The sequence below is a fragment of the Pleurodeles waltl genome, chromosome 4_2, assembly GCF_031143425.1.
Source record: "Pleurodeles waltl isolate 20211129_DDA chromosome 4_2, aPleWal1.hap1.20221129, whole genome shotgun sequence".
NCBI lineage: Eukaryota > Metazoa > Chordata > Amphibia > Caudata > Salamandridae > Pleurodeles > Pleurodeles waltl.
This window is the reverse complement of record NC_090443.1, coordinates 821331682-821349823: the sequence shown is the minus strand read 5'-3', so window position 1 is coordinate 821349823 and position 18142 is coordinate 821331682. Positions and strand designations below refer to the sequence as shown.

At 40.5% G+C, this 18142-nt stretch overlaps 1 protein-coding gene across 2 annotated transcripts in view; it reads left to right on the top strand.

The window, feature by feature from the left end:
- The window catches only part of ROR1 (receptor tyrosine kinase like orphan receptor 1), a 546405-nt gene that overhangs the window by 339219 nt on the left and 189044 nt on the right, over nt 1-18142 (top strand). Inside the window, exon 2 of one of the 2 annotated variants that reach the window (XM_069232517.1) lies at nt 17490-17561. The exons of the other annotated variant lie outside the window; for it this stretch is intronic. Within the exon in view, the coding sequence (XP_069088618.1) occupies nt 17490-17561 (72 nt within the window). The remainder of the gene's footprint in view (nt 1-17489; nt 17562-18142) is intronic. 2 annotated transcript variants of the gene reach the window in all.

Here is an 18142-nt window from a genome sequence, read left to right as displayed (position 1 = left end):
GCTAGTTCACGCTTTGCAGGATTAGTGTAAAAAATGTAGACGATAATCCTACAATGCACCCAGTGGGCCATTGGAAACAATGGAAGCCTCCTTTTAATGCCTGCTCTGAGCAGGCGTTAAAAGTGCAGAAAATATTACGCAAAGAAATCTATTAGACTTCTTTGTCCCATTTCTTCTGCCCCCCCTGACACGGGAAAGCCCGCCTTGCATACATTATGCCTGGCATAATGTGGCACAAAGGGTTACAAAGTGGCACAATGCAAACATTGCCCCACTCTGTAAATCTGATGTGGTGTTTTTGGCCATCTAACACCACATTAGTGACAAAAAAAATTACGCTAAGGTGTCGTTAGATGGCTCTAGGCCCTCCTAAATATGGACCCATGTTTTTGAGGTAGTTCACCAAATGGTTCAGCGTACAGGTTGAACAGGATAGGAGACATGTACTGAAGGGATGAGTGTTTTGAGGAAGAGTTTCCATTCTCACCTGCTGGAAGCGATTGGAAAGGCTGGACCCGAACCAGTTCCTGGAACAGTGAAGCCATGGTGCTAAACTAAAAACGAGACAATAATTCCAACAAACATAGCTACTGGTGGTGGTACCTAGTAATGATGTGGAGAGAGCTGACCTGGCTCCCAGTGCTCCTATAGGCGCATGTAGTTTTTGAAGTCGATATACATCCTTCGCCTGAGAACACAGCATTGCGGATGATTCTCGGAAGAAATGTGCCTTCCTATTATTGATACGTGCAACATTCTGCATATAACCGTTCTGTTCTTGTAATGTGAATGTGATTTCTGGCTTTTAAACCATAATCAGTGAATAAGTATAACATTTACAAGCAAGAGTAATTATATTTAATCACTGACAAGGTGATTAGTGTGGCTATTTTAAAAGCATTTTCCTTTCTCAGTGGTAAACGTGATATGTCTCAAATGAGACCACGAGTTTTCAACTCTTCTCCGTGAACACGATGATGTTGTGCCATAGCATTCTGTGGATTTGGATAATTACATTTTATTTAAAAAATCGGGTGTGAATACTTGAATCTCTAGTTTTTCTTTTAATAACAATCGCCTCACAAGAGGTATGGCATCAGATTTTGGAAAATTAATGGCTCATTCACCAGAGTAAAAAGGGAACAATAAAATCCCAGGGCAAAGAGTTCCCCACATAAATTAGCCCTGTAAAACTGTTTGGGAGCTAATAAATTGTACTTTTATTGTTCGTTGTGGGTTTTGCATCATTAGAAGGTACAGCTCAAAACATTTTCATTGTAAAACTTCTCTAAGAAACACTAGGCTAGAGGACTGAGATTCTCAGAGGAGGCAGATATCAAGCATACACACGGACAGAGACCCAGACGTACCGTCATTGAGGCAGGAAGTTGGCCTAATAAAAACATGGTTCATTTTAGATCATCCGAATTCTGCGAACATATTCCGAGCGCATGAATTGGGAGCAGCCTTTTACCACCCAAAGCACTAATATAGGCTGGGCTCCTAGTGCAAGGCAGGAAATGCCCCCCAGACTGCTGTTGTAATGCTAAAATATAGCAGTAAGCAATGCTCTGTAAGTCTCTCGGCCCTCTGGGGCCGGGTGCCGCTGCACTTGCTTGGCCCTTGACCCGGAGAGGCCGTGTCTCAGGAAGAACATACCTTTCTGAATCAATGTGACATTTCTCGACTTTGCACAGGTTAATGAAACTGCTTATTTGTGACGTTGTGTCTTGTTGGGTCAGTGGCGTGTTTAACACAACTGACACACACGGTTTGAAGTGAATGAGTCGAGTTGACTTTTCAGACATAGGTAAGTATTTAGCATAGGCCACTTACGTAGCCGCACCTTTGTCACCGCTGCCCCCTAGAGTGGAAATACAGCAGCCCGCTGACATGACGTGGCTTCATCTCTCGTCGGCATGGACAAAGGCGCACACAGCAGTGGTCTTCCCTCTGCAGTGCCTAAGACTTCACTTTCCACCATAACAGTGACGCAGAAACTAATTTACGTTGGTGTTGGTGAAGGACAGACTGGTTGTTCCAGGTGGATAATCTGTCTTTCATTAAAGGCTGAAACCCGGCCTCCATTACAAAGAGGGGGAGAGATCCACAGGCAAGGGGATGCAATGGGTGATAATGTTCTCCTGCGGTGAGGTGCTTGGGAGTCTCTAGGACCCTGGGCATCTCTCACAAGGGGGGCCTCAGGGGGCATTTTGACCGTGCAGCACCTCTATGTACATCACACTCTTAGTTCTTGATGGTCTTGTTTCTGTGCCTGCATCTTTAACATATCATGGGTGCAAAGGCAAACTATTCTCTCCTATGCGTGGGGGCATGCACGATGGATACGAGGCATAGCCCCTTGAAATCCTGCTATAGCACAGTTAGTGAAAGGTGCATGCAAGCATCTGCACTCGATCGGTAAAACTATAGTTCGCCAAGGTACAAATAGCAGGCACAAATGCCCATGCTGCCCTTAGAACAATATGCCCCTCATTACGAGTCTGGCGGTCACTAGCGCTGTATTTCAACCCTGGCAGTCGGGCCGCGGTGGGACCGCCAGCTCCGCCACCTATTCAAGAATATAGCCACAACACAATTCATGTAGCACATCACCACGAGATGACTCAGACTCTAGTCTGCAGATGTAGCTCTGGAACCAAAGGTAAATCTGCTGGAAGCGCTACATGGGCAGAAAAATGGAAGACTATGCGCTTTGCAAATACCAGTCACAAAATATATCATTGATCCTGCAGCTCTTTAAAGCAATCCTTCCATACCACCAGCTGACACAGCCACATCCCCCCATTCAATGCAAACTAATGGAGTAATTAGACATTCCTCAATCTTGTTCCACCCACCTACAATGGCCCTGGCTTTCCTGAATTGCCATTGATGTGTACAATAATATTTTAATTACTCGTGCATTACAGATAATAAGATTATAGGTGCAAAGCCAGTGTTACAATTCGTTTCTGAGTAGCATTTATGTTATAACGTAGCACTCAGACAAAGCACTGCAGTGTTTTTCCCATTCCATGCATCTATCATTTTATTTTTCAGGGTTCATTCAGCAGTGAAATACTGTTCATTTTTCAATCAGGGAATCTTTTGAGTTTACTCCAATCTGCACACACACTCATCGTCATAAACATTAGAAACATCTTACATTCATCACCATATTTTTATATAAAGTCAAGAACCTTAAATGTTGACATTACATATTAAGGATGAGGTGCAACACAGCCTTACCTCGATGCCCCCGGTTAGTACTTATGAACAGCTCAGGCGCCCAGTGCACCTAGCGGGTTTGCTTACTGTATTGTGAATTAGGTCAGTCTGTAAAACCTGCTATGTATACATAACAGTTTATTATTTCTCCTGTGGTGGCATTGTCCAGAGCAGTACATGAAAAACGCAAACTAAAGTAGTAGCCCTGCACTCATCGGGTGCTATATCATCAGTCAAACCATTTTTTTAAAATTCTATACACATTTTGGCCCAATTTACTAACGCTTTGCATCAGGTTTGCGTTACTTTTGTAATGCAAACCCGATGCAAAGTGTTGTGATAGGATTTACAATCTAACGCGAATTGTTATTTGTATTGTAACACAAAGTAGCACAAAGCTGTACAATGCATGGCCTTGCATTACTTTGCATCAAGCGGACATTGTGTGTGTGGTGCATGGCCGTTCAAATGCAACAGTTCCTGGACTTCGATACAAATCCAATGTCTACAAAGAACTGTAAACGGGCATTTGTACTCAAATCCTGCACCGCCTCGAGGCAGGCATAATGAGGAGTCTTTTTTTAATTTCTCCTCATATTTTGTCTGGTTGCTTGTGTGCTGAATTCTACAGGAAACACAAAGTGTGAAATGTCAAGGCCTGAAACACCCTCCACCTCCGCACCTCACCTACGCTGACCAAATTCAGGAAAAGGCTTGAGACCTGCACTTAGTGCCTGGATATCCTCACGAGTGACAAGTCGCTCTCTACAAATACTGATTCATTCATTGAACCCCTTCAAGCATAGTTTTTGTACTGAAAGATAGTCTTCCCACACAAAAACGATGCTTCACACAATGCAGGCACCATTGCACTAAGGGGCAAGGATGTCCACATTGGCGTATGGCCATCAAAAGTGCGCCAGCACTGGCAGAGAGCAGAACTGCACCACATCTAGCACCTATGGCACAGTTCTGCCCTCTCCCATTCATGCAACGCAGCACCGCCCCTTTACCTGCTGCTCTGCTTTGCATGAATTGTACATGAATCGGGGCCTGCTCACGCTTCGTTAAAATCTCATTAACGGAACTCTAAGGGTATCACCAATGAACATTCAATGTAAGGATAGCTCCACAACTGTTTCCATCAGAGCAAGCGTGAGCCCTGTCCTCAGTAAATCTGCCTGACTAAAGTAACATGGTTTAGAATACTGATCGACAAATTTCCCTGCCAACAACCTCACTAGTAGAATTTATCATCTCTCTATATTCTAGTTTGACACTTTCTTTGGGGTGTGGGTACTGTTTATCGATTCACACCCTCCTCCGGCGCCAGCCAGGCAGACAATTTCCTATGTGACTGTAAAGCTGCCTCATGCATAAGCCGGCGACCACATGATGGCTGTAATCAATGCCACTGCTCAAGGGACACATCATTTCCTTCTGTAAGGTTCAAGTGCAGCCTTTCTTTGGATTTATGTGTCCAGAAATTACTGACACATTTCTAAATGAATACAGCACAGGCAGAAAACCTTCTAGTGCAGTCACACTGGCTCCCACCCACCTATGTGAACAAACAGAACAACCAGTGATGTCATTATTAAAGTAAACTGATTTAATACCTGCTTGCCCAGACTGGTCATAAAGTAGTCATGACGGAAAAAAATGTAGCCTCCCTTCCCCGCGCTCGACGCGTGTTATTGTTGCCCCTGAGAGGCCATCTTTGATGGGTCTATCACCCAACACCTGTTCTCATTGAGTGACCTCACTCAGCGCATTTACATGTTCTCACTTCGTAAATGAACGTGACATGGAAAAGTTCCATTTATAGACTCTGGCTTAGGCAGGTCACCGTAGCAAGTAGAACTTATTGTATGCAAAACCCCCATGAAGACATCACACAGCCTTAACCGGCATGAGCTGTGATTCGGGGAGGAACTTGAAATTATTTTCTTTTGTTTCTTTTCTTTATTTTTCACTTCTTTCATATTATTTTTATTTTATTTCGCTTTAGTGGTTTTATAGAATGTGTACTAGGACCACAGGGGCGTCAGAGCAATGTACAGAATCATATTGAAACAAGTAAAACCACCACATTCAAGAGAATCAGCAAATGGGGTAATTATAAATCCGAGTGGCGTGTAAGAGAACGAAGACACGTTGTTAGAAGGCCTATGGGAGATGTCAAAAGCAAGTTCACATAGTAACTGAGAATTTAGGGAGGATGGATAATCAGAGATGTGGCTTAGAGAATACATATGGTGGTTTATTTTAAGAAAAGTTTCTGGCGAGCATCAGCATTGAGAGTTCTCGTTTTTAAAGTTTCAAAAGATGGGGCTTGGCAGGGCTAAGCAGAGATGTTGCTTAAGATATGAGGAGCAGAGATAGAGAATTATTGAAAGACTGTTTTCTGTAAAAGACATTTTGGATGAAAGCCCAGAGAACTCGAGAAATAAAAGCATATCATCACAGAATGAACACCAACAGAAAGCCCAACAGGATGAAACACATTTTCTGGGTAAAGGAGCGAAGTCCTGACTTTTGCATCCAACAGAATTAAGGGTGAGGTTTGTGATGGTAGTTGAACTTCTCTTCTGGAGCCCAGAGATAGCAGGTGTGCTGCTGTCTGTCCAAGAGAAGGATCCTGATGGGAAATGCAGAAGAATGACCTGACAATGACCTAAACCAGTGGTCCTTATCCTGTGGCCCAGCGACAGGGGGTCTGCGACTGTTTGGAAAACTAAATAATATTAAAAGATTAACAAAGTGCTTATAAATAAAGAAGAAAAATGTAAAAAATTAACACTTTAAATTGGATGCTAAAAGTTAATTTAGTATCCTAATATTGATTCATGGGAGCGATGCAAGTGCATCAAACAGAATATAGTCGGGATGATGAGTGGCCTCAATTAAATTTAGAAACACTCCAACTTTCCGGGTACCAAAATTTAAAATTATTTTATTGTTATATTTTTTGTGAAATAAATAAAATATTTCATCATTTCTATTTTTATTTGAATTAATGCATATTTCTTTATTTTTGGGGTATTGTTTTGCCATTCAAATAATTGAAAATGATACATTGGTGGTCCCGGCTTCCAGTAATGACTAAGTGGGAGTCCTCAGAAGTCAAAAGCTTAAGAATCAGTGTTCTAAACTAATGCAGGAACTAAAACAATTTATGAGATGATTTATTAAAGCATTGTAGTACTGGGTTTTTAGACCATGGAAAAGTAAAAATCGGTGGTTCTAACCAAGGAATTAAAGCTTCTCACTCATCAGTACTATAAATTGATCTTCCAAGAACGGGGCAGCAAGTTGAATGTATGTGAACTGCAGAAGGTTCAAGGATGAAGATGCTGTTCTGTGCATCTTTGCTTGAGAGCGAACCCCTCATATAAATTTTATGTTTTTTGTGAACTGAAAATACAATAGTGAGAAAGGTTAAAAAAAAAACAACTGTCACTCCAAAAGTTGCTATTGATATTATTCTGGCAAGAAGCCTCTCACTTGAATATATTTGTTCTGGGTTATTAATCAGCTTCTTGGAGGGATTCGTCCAATAGCAGTCTGAGTATTTGAACGATCCAATTTGCGTGGAAAATGCCATCTATTTTACAAGATGAGTTAGACCCTAATTTTTAGGTTAAGGTTAGGTATAAAACAACCGCTCAATTTAATCTCACTTTTCACTAGAATGCACGACGGACTTTTGAAAGGGAAAGAAAGAGGACTTTGATTTGCAGTTTGCATTAACTTAGCATGGTGTTGCCATGTGGCCATTCCAGGGGAAGGACAAATGGGCTATTTGTCCTGTCACTCACTCATCAGTGGTACCATCACTCCGGAGTCCTACACCTCAATTGTAGTTCTGGCAGGCAGGTCATCCTTGGTACAAAACATACAGAATTTGTGGATTATTATTTAGTGAATATTATCCTTGAATGTGCCACATCTTCGCTTAGTCAAGTTGTGCATTCAACCTGAAGAGACTTTGCGGTTGTGCACAAGAGATTGCCATGGTTAGTTTGCAATCAAGCAGACGCTACTTAGTGACCTGCCAGGTCCTCATATGAGGAGCTGCCTTCAAGGGCATCCCACCATCAGCACCCCTGTGACAACCTCTGCATGTGCATGCCTAGTGTTCTCCCTCCTGCGCACCTCAACTCACCTCAGAGCTAGCCTTGCAAGCCAACAAAGTATTTGTAACTGAGAGCACACTCTAATGACAAGTAACACACAGCCATCCAGTGAGACTCACCCAAGATGAGACAAAGGGACCGAAAAGAGACAGATTTTATATTCGCTTTTCCTACCTGCCACAAGGTGAGGCAACGAGTCAATCAAAGAGGCAGCATTCATCATAATTCTATGGCAGAGGATGATAGCTCAGGTGACCGAGAGCCTGTGGGGAAGCTTATGACACAAACCAAGAACGCACGAAGTGTCAGAGACAGACCGAAGATTCAGTATAAAAATCCAGTTGTGTGGCGAGGGGCAGAATGGCCACATCCAGGGTTGTGCTGCAGCTGAAAGCAGACGGTGGCCGCCTCACTGACAGTAGGTGACGTCAGGGGTGCATGTGGACTACAACATTAGCAGTGGGAAGCATGCTATAAATAACATTTTTGGGATCTGTCACTATTTTTTTTACGAATTAGGCAATGACACCTGGCAAGGGAATGAGAGGGAGATTGCTTCTTTCTTCAGTGTTTATTGCCTCCTCCTAACCTTCAGTCTCCAAATCTGAAATATCCTTGTGGTACACGGAGCTACTTGAGATCATCCTTTCTTCCTGGAGAATTCTGAAATTAATATACTAGAGTAGATTGAATTCCTGTGAGTGTGGAAGAGTTCTGTCCAAATTACGTGATGTTCATGGGCCTCAACAAAAACAGAAAATGTGTCTCTATTTCGCCTAAACAAAAAAGAAAGTATATCTTTCTCTAGACATTTTTCAGAGTCCCTGTTTTAGTCCCGATCCGATTTCACCTTTCTTTGTTTTACAGCATTAGTATTCTAGTAACAATGTGTCCTCGCTTCGCTTTTTCTGTTGATAGACATGCTTCATATTCTACAGTTCATTCCTGAAGGTCTAACAAAATGCCCTGCTTAGTCTAACTCGCAGGGCCTTCTCAGCTTCACAGAAGTAGAACAAACTGATTCGCCAGGCCCTTTGAGAATGCCCTGCAGCTACTATGATATTGTGTCTGCTTGTCATCTGAAACAAATCAGCTGCTATGGCCTCCAACAATAGATATTTGTTTAGGTGCTGCAACAGGCCACTGCTATGTCAAGTTAGGCCTCGCTGGATTTTTAGCTAGCCAATGGGAGCACAGCGGTCCGAGAAACAGAGTATGTTACATAGCCCTCCGTTAATAAATGTAAAATAACAAAACATTCCATGTATTCTAAAAAAGAGCGCTCTAAATCTCTTTTCTTAAACAAAAAATCTCAAAACAAAGAATATAAGCAGCTTATCCCATCACATAACGCTGGCGTTTGCGAATCTTGTAAACAAGCAATATTCAATTGAATGCGTCGGATTTACCATTCTTTTACGCAAAAGGCTGTGGTTGTATAGCCAAGCAATACAAAAGCAGTGTTATGTTGGTATGTTGTTACTTACATTTTTTCTTGTTAAATAATGTGCAAGATGCACTAAGTCATACACAATGGTTGATTTTAAATTTGCTTCCTTGTGCACCATTATCATAATATCTTATTTTTATACAGTGCTTGCCGTCGGTAACAGTCTACATAACGGTATGAAGATCACGTCCACAAGGGCCACAGGAGCCGAAGGGAGATTTGCAAGCATTAAAAATATATATATAATCACTCTGTAGCAAAGTCACTATTTTACTAACTTTGTGAATTAGTGCGTGTGGCAAAGCACCATAACATGTGGTGGTGGTCTAGATCCACGTTCCCATGCGCTGGTGTTTGTGGCACAAGTGCTGATCCGTCGAGTTAGAATAATAAGGTACATACTGCAGACAGTGTCATTTCTATGAAAACATCTGCAATCCTGCATACCATGACACTGTGTGCATGACAAAGCTTAACATAAGGTCCTAAAATTAGAATTTTAATGGTAATTGAACTGGACTACCGAGATGTTTCACATTGCCAACTTATCAGCCCCCCTCAGACCAGGCCCTCTCTTTGGAGCCACTCTCTTTGCATCAGCTGAAGGGTTGTCTAGAAAATCTTCAAAGTTGCTTCCCTTGTATTTGTCTTTTCTTGATAACACATACCCTATGCCTGTAAAGGGCACCGATGTCTGTGTAGGTTACAACCTACTTTCCTTCTTCATAGAGATTTGAGCATTCTGAAGTGTCTCAATACATCGAGGATGGAGGATGCCTAGTCCAAGTATTCACTGGTAGATTTAGTCGTAGGCAAATTATGCCATTCTAACTTTAAGATGTTCATTGATGTCATTGATGTAGAGGTTCTGAAAAGTAGTGACCATGTGAATTGTCTACTTCTATATGATACTCTAAAGAGATGTGGTCTCCCTCAAGGTTTCACAGTCTTTACCGTTTTTAAGGCCAAATTAAAAAGTTCAAAAATAGTTTCTTATCCAAACTCCTGATGATACTTCTGCATTCTCTAGATTGCTGAACATCTGAGTTTTTTTTTTAGAAAGACTGGTTTTCTTTGCATATCCTTGATTGCATAATCTGAAAAAAGAGTTTCTGGGTTCAGGGATTAGGATTTTAGTTAGAATCTTTAAACTCTAGTAAGTGACTTTATGAATGAATCCAAATATGTGAATGTGTGTGTTGCAATGCAGACTAGCTGTAATTTAAGGAGAAAGTTCTTGCAAAAAGTAATGTTTGTGTAGATTTCTATGAATAGTTTCTTTGCATATGCAAGATATGTTTTCTTGGTGTGTCCCTTGTATATTGTTCAGTTATCAAAGTTAATGCTTTGAGTATGCTGAATGATTAGTATCTTTAGGTGTACTCTTCTAATTTATTGAATGTGTATTCTTTGGTTTTATGTATATTTATATTTTCTCTAAGACATAAACGCTTAGGAAAAAAAACATTGTAATGTGGAGCCTCAGATGGTCTGCTATATCATGTTTGGTTTGGTGTCTAATTGAAGCCATTAATACAGAGACCGGATTATTTGATTTCCAGTATTTAAATTGTGGAGATGACACAAAAATTACTTTTTGCAGAGAGCATACTTACAAAATCCATTCGATGTCATTTATTTGCAGAATATGCGTTCCTTCTGAACAAATTAAATACTATATATGTCATTCTATCAAACCCATCCAAAATAAACATTCTGTGAGTTGGAAAACAACCCATCAAGTTTGTGGGCATAGGACCTGAGACATTAGGGCTGTGCAATACCCCTTCTCCTGAATGTAGACATTTGGGGTTACTGTTTTACATTGGCCTTGTCACTGGAATCACAATTGGCCAGCATGCTAAAACCAAGAATGGTAAAACATTGATTTATTTTACTTGAAAGCTAAAAAAGCAATATGCCTTCTCCTTGGACAAAAACCGTAGGGTCTCAGCAATGGTACCACTAGTCTCATGCTATCTAGATTATGCCAATGGTATTTAAGTAGGTATGCAAAAATATCTACTGTGGACTTTGCAATGTCGCAACAACCAAATTGCCATAGAACAATGAAGCACTTTTACAAGCAAAAACATGATGTACCAGTCCTAACCCATATGCTGTTATGTAGTCTGTAAAGATGCATAGGTAGTATGGGCCCAGTGACCTGCTGAGGACACAATGCTCTGGTACAGAAGGAAGCCATCTGACCCCAGGATTATCCTGTGAAGAGAAATAGAGGCAATCCTTTTATAATGGCCCTTATCATAGTCAATTTGCTCTGCTTACAGAAGCAGTACCCGCTGGAACAATGCCACCTCACATCCTTTCATTGGAATCCCACCCCACGCTGCTTTGGGGCTTCTACTGACAGGCTGCTTCAGTTGTTTTGTGGTATAGACAATGTTTTGGCTATAGCCTCTGATCCTGTGCTAAGGATAGTGGTTTAATGAAGCATATTCCCAAAATATATACCCCCCATAGTCTGCTTTTTTTTATATAAAGTATATAAGTATAGCAGTAATGGGTGAAGCCATGCAATATCCTAACAATATATAACTTCAATGGTAAAATTGATGTAAAGTCAATGAGTGTATGTTTTCATCATAATAAAGCACAGTGATATTAGGACAAACTAATAGTGGAACAAAGCACACCCGAAGAGTCTGATCTTCTTATGCCATGTACTTATCATGGCCAAAGTGCACGCAACATGATCTCCAATGATGACAAGTTCCACTGTACCCCTTTTTAAACATGTAGATCAGTAGACATAATACAAGCAGCATGCAGAAAATATTAGTCACAGATATCATGGACCATTAAGCCCATGGACACTATGAGATGACATCAAGATTCCACCAAACCTCAACATGAATAAGGGCCTAAGGGAAGTCAGCAATACTTATCGAATTCTTGCTTTTCTGTTCGCTGATGGACAAGCCAGTGATCCACTCTTTGGCATGGTGTGCATAATAAAAATGGACTGGGATGGGATGGCCTGAATAATTACCAGTGGCTGAGATTATGTTTAACATTCCTTCCATCCCTTTTTTGTATACTTTAAGAATTAAAACATGTCATAATAACTCTACTCTTTAACAAACTCAATGGTAGGCACTGAAAACTTTCTGCCCAGCCACTAAAACAGCTCCACCTCTAACTTTAAATACACACAAGAGACTTATACCTACCTCGCCCTGGGGAGCATTTGAAGAGGTCAATCCAACATCTTAAATGTCTAGACCAGGACGTTTTCTGGACAAAGAAAGATTCTTTTGCCCAAACAGATCTGGTGCCTGGCAGTGCAGAGAAAGGCGCCCTATAGTTCACATTGCAAAGGTTCAAGGGACAAAACAGTTGCATATTTTGTTTTCTAATTAGACCTGAGTATCACATTTCATGATGTCAACATAAATAGGATGTTAACCCCCACTATATTACAGCAGAAGGGCACAAGGTAAAATATTGTTTTGCCCAAGATCTTCTCCATTGTTTCTGTGGGGGTCTAGCTATACCTAGCAAGTAATTTTTAATTAGACTGACTACTTTGGGTCAGTAAATCAGGGTGAGACATGAAACCAAAATCATCCCTGCAAAACTATTCAGGACAAACACACGTTGTAGGAGAATGTGAGTGGAATGGGGTTATGTGGAGCACTGTTGGTTGATGAGAGCTTATCACAGCCTGAAACTAACCCTCTAGCCTGCAACAGTGCTGCAAAATGCCCAAGTGGAGGAATGGGTACTCCTATTCTGCAGTCAACAGACCCAGATTGTTCATTAGACTGGTGCAGAACGTTACAGTAGAAATGCCCTAACACACTAAGGATTACAGGGAAGAATATTCTTACATCACTGAAATTATTGCACCAGTCTCCCACCAATGTGCCTGATGTTAGAAATACATTAGGGCAATGCTTGATGGGTTTTCACAGGGTTGAATTCAAGCCAGCAGCATAATGCTTTTTCATTTCACTAACAATTCTGAAATTATTGCAATAAATTATTCAACCTTGCAGTAATTTACTACTTGTTTGAGAGGGTAGTAGTGAACATTCGAAATTGCTTTGCTTGAGCTTCGGAGCTTAGAAAAATGGGGGGATCTAATTACCAATTAAAGAGGGAGGGGAAGTACGGCAGTCACTTAGTAGGAAGCAAAAACTGGGCCCTACGGTGTTGGGTTATGGGTATATTACTACAGGAGTAAGGTGGGCCTCAGACAAAGCACGCAACAACCCTACTCTTCTGTAATCAATCATTGGAAATGTGATTGATTAAAGGTGTTAAAGGTGCAAGGGAATGCAATGTCCCATTGTGGCGCACAGTGGTCAATTATTCACTTACTTAAGGCCAAGGAGGCCATATTCTTGGTGCAACCTTAGATTCTTTGGAAAGTTTGACAAGCCTAGCCTCTCGTTGGACTGGAAAAAGGAGATAAAAGCATTTTTGGCTGACTGAGTACACACAACCATGATAAGGGTCTTGTAAAGTCAATCAGAAAAATAATATTTCAACAATTTTTCATGGTAGGATTACAGATGCAAAGCGTTTAAAGATAATGTCATTAATTGACTGAGAACAGTTAAGAAGGACTGGTACTTCCAAGGGTGTGCATTGAAGAACAGGCTTTAAAAGTACACTTTGAGTAGGTTTGGCCTTACCACTTCAGCGCTGGGAATTTCATCAAAATCCTTTAATGCAAACCACAGGGTTTATTGTCTTTGAAAAAAGAATTTTGAAACAAGACATCCCCATAAAACCCCCACCGTTCACTGACTCCTTAAAACATCATCGTTTTTGATACATCCTTAAGTCACTTGGCTTTACATACATTTTCTTTTTTTTAAATGTAGCATGAACACAGTTCTATGTTAAAAAAGTAAGACATATATTTCAATGTATTGTTCAATAGCCAAGCCTTCAGCATTCCTCCATTAATGATATCTAAAGGCAATATTTTTCTTGTGAACTTCAGCTTTTTAATTCCAACACAGATATAATTTCAATGAATGTTTAGTTTAACATCTAGTATCATGAACGGACAAACGCAAAACCTTCTATGTTGTCATTTTAGTTTGTTTTGAAAAAGCAAAAAGAGACTGAGAGTGGTAGGGTATATGATAGGAAGAACAAACGTTTAGGATGTGCACTTCATCTGAAAGTCTGTTAGATGTGATTAGACATGAAAAAAGAAACTGGAGACGATTCTAGGGGTTATCAGTAAATAGTCGACAAGTGACTCAAAATAACTAGATGAAATGGTCTGAGAGCAGGAGAGGGAGAAACGAGAACAGTCGCTTAGGACCGCTTACTGAAGCTGTCAGATACATTGAGGAAAGGAAAAAGTAATTCGAGCATCGAAGACATCGTAGAACTGATGGCGGGGTAAGTAAAGCTGGGGTACATCAGGTGTGTGGAGTGTAAACTAGACCCATGCAACTCCTCCCTTCAGGGATACCTGCACCCCCAGATGGCCCCACTTGGCTGAAGACATTCCTATAACTGTGAACTTGGAGGACTAGGCTACATTTCAGGGCCCCCTGCAAAATATGTGACTGGGTCCTTAGTTTTGGCTCACCCCGCTGAGAACAGCGTGTCATTGCAGAAGTTGTAAAATGCAACTGGAGGAGTGGGGTGATGCTGTGAAAAAGAGAGTAGTGTGGTCAGCATGGAATGACTAGACTGGACGCCAAAACTGAATGACGGGCAGTTCGAATTCATTGGAGGAAAATAAGTGAAAGAATGATAGGCAATTTGGAATACAATCATTTTAGTGTTCACAAACCCATGTCACTGGGTGTTTATCTACCGAGTTTCACAGCCAACTTTCCTACATAGAGTCCAAAGCGCATGACCAATAGCTGGCTGCAATCCTACAAACAAAGTCATGTTGAAAGAAAGAAAAATTGTATATATTATAAGGAAATTTGAGAGGTTGAGAGAATGCCCTACGTACTTGCTATTGGCTCTGAATCTTTGAGAGTGATGGCTTTGAGGGCAACTGGCATTGATACTAATGACATTTGTTGCACAAAATCGCAACTTGGCAGATGAATGCTAAGGATTATTGCACTCGAGCAAGGACTATGTCAATAAATAGCTAAACGTGGTATATTTTTAAAATGGAAATAAATATTTATTTTTACACCAAAACAAATATATATTAGAGCTCTCCTTTATTGAAGGGTATGTTCTTGATCCACCTGTTTGACGCCTTTGATGACAACATCCTTATGGATTTTAAGGGCCAAAGGACTAACTGGATCCCTTTCTCCCATTACACGAAAGAAAGATTTGTATTTTCTGTAAGTTCATGCTCTGACAAATACTCTTAGTTGTATAGTGGTATTATTCAGAAAATAAAGTGACATTTTCAGTTCAAAGAACTGAAGATTTTACAAAGGAATAGAAGATTTGTATATGCATCATTTTTGTTTCCCTAATAACAGTTCTCACCCGTTTTGATGGCATATGTTAGTTAAAAGCTCTATGAGGGTAGATAAGCTCTGACTTGAATGAAGGTGTGTCTCATCTTTAAGAATGTGCCCTTTCCATTTCAAAAATAGTGAAACTGAAATAAATGGTCCTTGCCCCTTTCACAAAAGGGTTTTGGAAGGCGGAAATCTAATGGTAGATTTAAATATTTGCTCAGAGTTTTTACTTTTTGGGGACTATGAAGTACTCCTCCTACACTAGCCATATTTCTCTTCTACAGACGAACGTCCAATACATTTGGTGAATCTGTACATCGTCACAGTAAACGTCCTATTTCCCTGCAAAGAGAAATATTCTTCCCCTACACATTTGTAAAGTATAAGGCATTTCCTTCTGTTTTCCACTCAGGTAGTAATAGCTTGTGAGCATAAATATATGCAGATCCTGATTTTGTCATTCATGATCAAGGCACTTGGATTTACAAATAACTTTATCAATGAGGCCTCTTGGGTTCAAGCCTATCAGTTGTTTTTTTTATCATTCAACATTTGTGAACATGTATGTGTGGGAGTGCTTTGTGGTTATCAGATGTGTGTGGGTGTCTGTATGGCGTTTATAACTAACATGTTTTTTCTTCTGTGTGTGCATTTTAATTGAGAGCAAATTATGTGTCTGTGTCTTTCTGTGTGTTGAATAGATATGAGCACAAGGTGTGTGTCTTTTGTGATTTTGTGGGTAAGTGGTTGTCAGTATGTCCTTGTCTATTGTGCCCATGTCTAATGTGCCCATGCTTGTGTTTATGTATATGATATTTCTACAGTGCAAACCTAGCCAAGAGACAGTGGAGAGATGTGCATTGTCAAATACAACCATAAAGTATGAAAAGTGCTTCAACGCCTAGTCAGGGGTAGTAAGCGGTATATAAATGCAATTACAATTTCACAATAAAATCAGTAAGTAAAAGTAGGGAAGCAGGGTTGTGAATGATTATTACATTGTGATGTAGGGTTCTTTAAAAAGGTGTGTGTTAAACTTTTTCCTAAATAGGAGCAGTTGTTATAGATTCAGAGATGGTGTTCCAGATCCTGGGTGCATAGATAGAAAAGGCCTGCTGTGTTTTTTTCTTTTTTTCTACTTCTGAGTTTGCAGTTTGATATTGTTCCGGTGCAGAGATCCACCAGAGATGGTGAACTTGTCTGAAAGATAAGCATGGGTGCTGGTCGTAATAATTTTGCAAATAATGCAGCAGTTTGGAAATGGTGCATGCCAGCAAGGGGCATCAATGGACTTCAATCAAGTTATTGGTGATTTATGTTGGTGTGTTGGTGTCAGGGTATGTATTTTTGCATTGGTCATGTTTAAATGAATGAGTGTTTTGTTCATGGGTATCGAGGTGTGCACAGAGGAAGATGGATGTATTTATTTCCTTGACTGTATGTGTGTGTGGTGCTTGTATTCTCTGTGCATCAAGTGTGCATTTGTGTCTTTCTGTGTTTGCCTGAGTGTGTGTCCTTGTATGTTTGTGTGTGAATGCCCATGTGTGCCCTTCTATTTTTGTATCATGTGTTTGTATGGCTGTCAATTGCGTGTCAGGGCTTCTTTGTCTGTTAGAAAGCTGTGAGTGTGACATGACTTTTTTTGTGTGGAGCATGCATATGTGTGTGTGTCCTTGTGTATCTGTGGATGATCGAGTGTCTGCAGATCAATGTACATCTCTTTGTTTTTTGCTTGTATAAGTGTGTGTTGTGGTGTGTTTGTGTGAGTCTTTTTATTGGTTAGCTGTTAACGTGTGCATCCTTGTGGCCATTTGATTTGTGTGTTGTTTTATGCTTGCATTCATCTGAACATGTGGTTGTGTGTATGAGTTTGAGGTGGATGTTGTATGTGTGCCCCTGTGTGTGGGTGGTGTGTGGTGTGTGCTGACACATGTATAGATGGATGCATGGATGCCCTGGTATGTGTGGGTGCTTGTATGTATGTGTGTGCTTGTCCTTTTAGATCTGTATATCCACATATCTACTTGTGCCTGTTTTTTTTGTGTGTGTGTGTTATGTTTGTCTGTCTGGCCTGTGTCTATCTCTGTCTGTATGATAGCACGCCCTTCAGCTCTTAGCAGCCTTTATAATGTCAATAACTGTGCTGATGGCACTGGTGTCTTTGCAAAGATCACGCAGGTCTTTAGCAGTCTATAAATACGTTTATTAAGTGTTTCTTTTATTCTCCCTCCACAGGAACTGAGTTGACAGTCGCTGCTGATTTAATGCCTACCTCACTGTGGAACGTTTCAAGTGACCTTGACAAAGGTAAAGAAAGAGAACTGAATTAAAAGCATAAACCCCACCTTCTATACACCTCCCAACACTTTTGCGACTTGACATATTTTAGATTAGAAACTTTAAGGTAAAGTAGAAAGAATCTCGCTTGACTAGCAATCGCCCAACATTTAATTAGTCAAAACGTGGGGATTTCATGCGAATGTTTTCTTTTCCCTCCAGTAAAATGTTCCACATGGTAGAAATGTTTCAAGATGTGAATTATGGAGCTCTGTGACCTGCATGACATTTCGGCTGGTGGATCTTATTTAGCAGGGTCTGACTTTAAATATTAAAAAGGAAAAAAAGCCATATTAATGGCCTCAAAAATGAATCATGCGCAAAAACATGTTTCCTTTTAAAATGCGAGATACTTTTCTATTCGAGTCCCTCGTATAAAAACTTGAATCCACAGCTGCCCTATAAAAATTAAGGTGCATTAACTGGCTTTTCTCTGTAGCAGTGCTAACAAAACCCACATGCGGTAGGCACACTCATGTGGTATGTGGTCTTGTTCCATTCGGAGGTCAGTGCCAGAGAGCTGCTTATCTCATAAATAAATAAATACATTA